At 33.6% G+C, this 6943-nt stretch overlaps 1 protein-coding gene across 20 annotated transcripts; it reads right to left on the bottom strand.

Moving 5' to 3' along the window:
* Positions 1 to 399: 399 nt before the first annotated feature.
* Positions 400 to 4739, bottom strand: LOC142549316 (metal transporter Nramp1-like). Of its 20 annotated transcripts, none has more exons than XR_012821167.1 (8): positions 4192 to 4739; positions 3396 to 3474; positions 3279 to 3319; positions 3051 to 3128; positions 2873 to 2977; positions 1416 to 2565; positions 1280 to 1334; positions 400 to 895 (listed from the first exon to the last, which is right to left on the bottom strand). XR_012821167.1 is itself a non-coding variant. In XM_075658192.1 (7 exons), the coding sequence occupies exons 1-6, from the start codon at positions 4386 to 4388 to the stop codon at positions 2128 to 2130; spliced, it is 483 nt and encodes a 160-aa protein (XP_075514307.1). In that variant the 5' UTR covers positions 4389 to 4739; the 3' UTR covers positions 400 to 2007; positions 2092 to 2127. The 20 variants fall into 20 exon arrangements, 7 of the variants coding, with proteins under 7 accessions (XP_075514307.1, XP_075514309.1, XP_075514310.1 ...); XR_012821169.1 differs by having other exon boundaries at positions 400 to 1566; positions 1938 to 2007; positions 2092 to 2565; XR_012821172.1 differs by having other exon boundaries at positions 2092 to 2565.
* Positions 4740 to 6943: the final 2204 nt, after the last annotated feature.

Here is a 6943-nt window from a genome sequence, read left to right as displayed (position 1 = left end):
CTCCGCATCAGGCCAAGGGATCCTTCATGCCATGTCCGAATTTATTGTCAGCCGTTTCTTTTGATTTGACTATTAAAAACTAAATGTTTATATATATATATAAAACTACATCTCTGTTTCAGATTGCTTCTGCCACTTTGTCTCTATATTTTTCATCCTTCCTTTGTTTTTTATTCTCGTTTTCTAATCCAAAAAGATTCCTCGGGAATTATCAAATGATTCTTCAAGTGAGGTTCCAAAAAGCTCCAAATCTTATCTCTTGTAGAAATTATGTCATCTTTATCAATGCAAATGTTCGGTATTATTTTCATATGCCATTATAAATTACCATAATCTTAGTGGAAGAAATAATATATAACTTTCGATTTTGCTATCAATATTTTCATTGGATTTACCCAGTGTACATCGAAAAATAGCTTATATATTAAAAAATCTAGTTTTTTGCGGATACAAAATGTATTTTTTTGTGTGTTGCAAAAATCTAATTAATGTACGAAAAAGATAAAACAAGAACATCTAAGTAATGTAACGGTAGAAACATAAAAATTTCATTCAACATCCGAAGCACTTCTCCTTTGAGGAAATAGCATATCAACTATGTCTTATCTAGGCAGCAGGCAATACACAGATGCATTGCCTAAAGCATCTGCCTACTCGGGATTTTCCAAAGCAGTTATAGCCAGAAGGTTAGTGCCCTCCTTATTTTTCCTCAAGTCTTAGTAGAGGATACCAGCCAAATAAACAAGCATGGCTGAGAATCACTGTATTCCACAAAATACAGTGCCTACAATGTTCGACCGACTATCACAGAAAGAAACTACCAACTTTCGACCGCCTATCACGAAGAGAAACTGCCCTTCATAAGGGAGCCGATTACCCAAGTTGTTGACGAAATCTGTCATTTGTAAAAGAAAAGTGTTAGTGGCGGATGTTTCAAAAGGATATAGATGTTCTCATTAGTTTTCAGTTTTTGTATTTAAACATGCACTTACGCTAATTGGTTGGCGTAAATCAAGAAATCCCTGTTCTAACAAGATAAAGGTAAGCACTAGACAACAAACCACAGTAGAATGCGCCAATATAGCTTCTTTGGTTAGGTAAGCTCAGTCATTCAGTTTGATTATGTAAATATACTAATGAAACAAATCAAGTATCACCGTATCAGGAAGCATTTTAAAACCAGAGAAAATACATTAAAACGATCATAAATAATGTCTTGGTAGAAAAACCTGCATAACATATTTTCCAACATTAGTTCCAGTTATGGTAGAACTCTGACCTGATGCAGGCAAAGCAATCACAAAAAGCTTGCAACTCCTACTGCCCAAAACATTCTATAAAATGAAATAAGTTAGTCTCGAAACATTTGAATTCAATGATAAAGAATATTTCACGATGCTATTTTGGTAACATACTCTCAATAAAACATAGAAGCTTCATTCAAGTCCAAGTCTTTGCTGCTCTCAATATCTTTCGGGTTAATGCTTGACGAATTGCAAACAGACCCACTTACAGATATAATTGATACATTGATGAGGAAGGCAACTCTTAAAGCAAATCCACTTCCTATCAAATAAGATAAGCCTTCCTTTGCCTTAGCATGTTTGAAGAAATTGTTAATCATAACAACACAACATCAAGACAATTAGAAAAAATTGCATTAAAGATATTTGAATCTAGAAAATAGAATCACCTATAAATGAGCAAAATTATAGACTTATGGATAGTTATTAACCAGGAGATTGCTCGAAGAGAATTTAAAGTCTGCTGTACATGGCAAAAGAATGCAGGCAATGAGATCAGTTAAGTGCTCTATAAGATTCATTATATCAGCATTTGCCAGATATAAGAACAAAGGGAATTCTGATACAATTTGAGTGGAATCGACTAAAGGAACTAGAAGTTGTTTTAAAAGCCGCTTCAGATAGAAATATTACTTTGATACCATTGACAGACCGTGGGATTTTTCTCGAAAGCACCAACGCAGAATGGAGGAAAAGATCGTGCCTACAGCAAGTTTTAGTAAGCTCATAGATGACAGATGATTATAAATGAACTTAGCCAGATGTTGAAGAAAGCAGGTAAACTTACGGCATAACCATAGCACCTAGGAGTGAAATAGCCAATTTAGTGGCTCCACTTTCCCTTGAGTTGAGGAAATAATAAGCCGTTCAAAACTTCCAAAGCTTTGGGCTTTGCATATCCAAGCTCCACAAAGAAACAGGCAGCAATCATAAAGACCAGGAAAGCAATCAAGATTTCAAGTTTTCTGACCTGAAAAGTTTTCCACGCTTTCAAAAGCCCTCTAGACAATGCATACAATCTATAGCAATATCTGAATCGAGTACAACCGTACTTTTCTTACGACATGGGACAAATAGTTTCCAATTCGATTACTTTAACAATATCATATAGACAGAGTTAACTTATGTTAAGAAAGGACATGTAAATACCCCCATATTGCTGCAGTGATAAAAAGGACCAGTGTACTGAGTCCCGTGATAAGTACACAACACTACAGTGGTATCTTGAAGAGCATGATCAGAGCAAATGCTGTTCCAATCACTGGGATGAAGAAAGATTAGAAAAATCAGGTATGATATTCGGAAGGGCGGCAGAGGTAAAAGGAACTTGTTGAAGGAAAATAATATATTTCTGTGGCATTGATAAATTATGACATTCAAATGCATTTTTTGCTGAGTGACTGCTGTAATTGAATCAAGAACCAGATGATCTTCAAGTAATCAAATTTTAATGTTGAAATTAAGACCAAATGTGCATGGACATTGATAAGTGTTCAAAAGACTTCCAAGAGACTCGATGGCAGAGGGCAACAGAATATGCTCATTTTCAAGTGGCGAGCCCTAACAACCTTCAGGTATGTCACATGCAACTGTGGCTATTTCGGCAAGAATCCACAAAATGAAATTTGAAACCCTCGAATATGCCTTTCGACAGTGTTCAGCTAAATACTTCCCTGCAGAGCAATTCGTACAGTGACCACTAAGCAAAATAGACACAAACAAGGATCATTTCGTCAAATAACTAACCTGGAACAGCTCTAGGTTTGCAGCCAAGGATTGAATGATAAGAGCAGCACACGAAACCAACAATATGATCCAGAGCAACTATAAGATAAGAAAAAATGTACTGACGGTGGATCACAAAATGGTACATATAGGAAATCAAGAAAATACTTGAAGTAAAAATAAAATAAAGCAGGTCTGTTGTCAACAAAGAGAAAATAACCCATGAAAGTGGAAACTTAATATACTCACCCCGCACTTGTATTGTACTCCGGACTGCAAATCGGTCTGAACTGTTTGAAAACAACGTAAAATATTTGTCAACCACGGAAAATACTTGGCTATTACTAAAAAGTTCAGGGAGCTTACAATTTCCGGGATCGATATAAGCAATGGGAACAAGAAAGCCAGGACCCATATAAGCAAACAAGTTCCTCCAGCTGTTTTCCTGCCGAAAAATTGAACAGCCAAAACAAGTAACACAAATCAACTGACATTATCATTGTAAGTACCCAATGTATAATCTTGTGTCCTAAATCTGTATGCTAAAATGTTTTACGTACAATCTAGGCATGGGATATAAAAACCACACCCGATCTCATTATTAGTAAATTTAAAAAATATAGATTGTCAAATTGTCACATTTGCAACTCATGATTAGGTGAGTAGGTGACAATCAAGAATGGACAAAGGAAAATGTCTTGCTTTATCTCAGTTTACTATGGCTATGTTGGAAGAAGAACTCCAAATGTCGCTTAGCATTTACCATTGGATATGTATATGAGTTCCACATGAAATCCATGTAGAAACCTCATACATTTTTATGCATACATCATTACATATAGAACCCATTTACAATACATGTACAATTTTATGCATCTGATGATTCAATCTGTGAAGTATGGAACCAACCTGCTTTATGTAATAACCAAATGATGTTTGTAATTTTTTTTTTTTTAGCTCGAAAACACATTCAATCACACCTTAGCCATATCATCTGGTGTGCGCTTGTATTGATGGTATAAAAAGATATACTCCACACAACACCAATTAATCAATTCAAATGAAACCATTTTGGCTTGAAAAAAATTGAACACACCATAACTCCAAATTCCCAATAAAAAAATAGAAAAAGGTTGCCTCAGGAACGACGATTTGGTCATACTCAATATTTTCAATGAGCGACTCATTGAGATTATTTCTATACCCAACGCTGCTCGTAAAGCTGTTCTGCCGCCGCCGCCATTTTCTCCTAAACTTGCTGATTCAAGAAACAGAGAAATGTATGAATTCATTAGAACACTTATAAAATTACGTCAAAACTCCACTGCATTCAGCATTATACGTAACATACGGAATCATTGAACCGTGTTCATATCACTGTTTCATTAAACTGTGCATGTTGTAGTAAACAGATAAAGTGGCGAGCGCAGATCCAAGAAAATGGCGAAAAATAACAGCTTTGATTCTTCGGCAGATAACGATGAACAAAAGAAACAAATGGTTATTGAATAAACGATAAGATTTTGATGAAAAGAAGCGTAGGTGCTCACATTTCGTCCCCAGAAAGCGATTATTTCCGAGAAATATTTTCCCTGCGTACGGTTCAAGTTCTGAACACTGTCACTTTGACCTTTGCTGCTTCAATAAATTATGTTGCTCTAAACCAAATCTAAATAGTAAAATGGGAAATTTTGATTCGGAATGAGATTTGATCATTGACAGGGACGTAAATCAACAAACTGTTTGCGAGTTATTCGAAGGTCGGTTTGATAAAAAACTCGTTTGAGTTCGTTTGTTAATCATATCAAGCCAAGCTCAAGTTCGATTTTGAGCTCGAAAATTTAATCAAACCAAGCTCAAGCCTAAATATATTCGGCTCGTGAGCTTGCAAACATGTTTGATAATAGACTCGCGAACTCGAGCTCGGCTCGTTTAAGTGGCTCGTAAGCTTGAGCTTGACTAATTTGTTGAGTTGACAAATAAAAATATTAGTACTAATGTCAATGGAAGAATTGAACACAAGACAAATAAAAATATTTGTACTAATGTTATTATGAACTTTGCAGGATACTTGACTAGTTGTTATTGAAGATGATTTTGTAATTTCTGATTTTAATGGATTCTTTGACGTCCTCCCTACTTTCTCACCAAACTAAGTTGAAGTACTAAACGGGTGAAATTATTTCATTGTTATTTATATGGTGATATCAGTGTATAATGAATATTCTAGATGTATTATTTTGGAATGTCCAATAATATACTGATTTATGTTTTTTTAGCTCATATTTGTGTCGTTTTGGTTATTTATGAATGAATTTATATTTTTATGTCTGATTTAAAATTAGTTTATAGATATATTTAATTTTTAACAAGCTCGAATCATGCTCAAACTCGAGCTCAATTCTATGTTTTACGAGCTCGAAAACGAGCCGAGCTCAAGCCAGGCTTGTTAAACATACTAAACGAGCTATTAATGAATCAAGCTCGAGCCTGGCTTGATTAACATGCTAAACGAGCTTTTAACGAGCCGAGCTCGAGCTTTTCCCGAGCTTGGTAATTTCAAGACAAACCAAGCTCGAGCCTGATAATAAAAGCTCGAATCGAATTCGAGCTCGAGCCTCAAACAATCTTAAACGAGCCAAGCTCAAGTCTAATATTATTTGGTTTGGTTTGGATCGTTTACATCCATGATTCATCCACCAAAATGATGACGTTTGATCCCACGAAATCGTGCCCACAACCTTCCATTTTATAATTTGGTGAACTTTTCTTATTTTAGTAGTAAATCTAACCACATTTTCAGTTACTTTTCGAGTTTTTTTCCATCAAAGTAATGTGAAATATTGAAAATATATATTTTTTTAATGTGGAAATTAAATAGACTGTGTAGACACTCATTGTATCGGCTGAAAATATGATAAACTTAAGTATTTTGATAATTTCTCATGTATCATTCATTAAAATGACTAGCTTACAAAACGATTAGAAAGAAAACTCAATTTTCTACAAGTATTATTTCAGGCTGGCTATACTAGTTCAAACGTTGTATATATTAACTGAATGGTGCCGGTTGTTGTATCTGTGTCATCCAAATCGATCTTATAACGTTCAGTTAACATAGATAAAGTTTGAACTAATATAGCCGGCTTAGAATATGACTCGTAGAAAATTGAGTTTTCTTTCTAAAAGTATTGTATACTGGTCAATTTGAACATTGGTCTAAGAGATATAATCAAAATAATTCAACTCCTCATATTTTTAGCTGGTGCAGGGATGTTGATGCAATTTTTATAAAAAAAAACTGAAGTCTAAAATGTCTATTTAACAGAAAATACGTATTTTCAATATTTTTAAGGGAAGTTTAGTGGAAAAAAACTCGATAATTTTCTTTATTTTTATGCTTATTGTGTATATGTATGTATTTTTTCATTGAACCAAATTTCATTTTTTTTCCATGCTACCAAACATAGAGCAATTAACAATTTGTTAAAGCATGATGTTATTTACATTTTATTTTTTGTCTTTTGAACTTTGCTTATAAATAAATTTTTATTTTATTTTTTTGAAAACACTTGTGAATAAATTTCACATTAAGGAGTACAATATTTTGCTAGTCTGAAATATAATGTAAATAAAAACAAGAAGATATTTTGAAACATATCTCGACCTATTGAGACGTAATAATAGTGAACGAGTAATTATTATACGCAAATGGTTGTGTGAAGGAAATCCAATTTTTTTTCATGTATAGTCTTAAATTTACAAGTTTTATCAATCAAAAAATAATTCAACAATTTATTTTAAGGATTATTTATTAAATGTATAGAGAGAGACGAACAATTATACATGCATGATGCATATAATTTACAAATTACAATTTTTATTTTTATTTTTTTTTTTGTGTAAAACCCACT

This window comes from Primulina tabacum, chromosome 6 (assembly GCF_025594145.1).
Source record: "Primulina tabacum isolate GXHZ01 chromosome 6, ASM2559414v2, whole genome shotgun sequence".
NCBI lineage: Eukaryota > Viridiplantae > Streptophyta > Magnoliopsida > Lamiales > Gesneriaceae > Primulina > Primulina tabacum.
The sequence above is the reverse complement of the archived record's forward strand: the minus strand, read 5'-3'. Positions and strand labels throughout refer to the sequence as shown.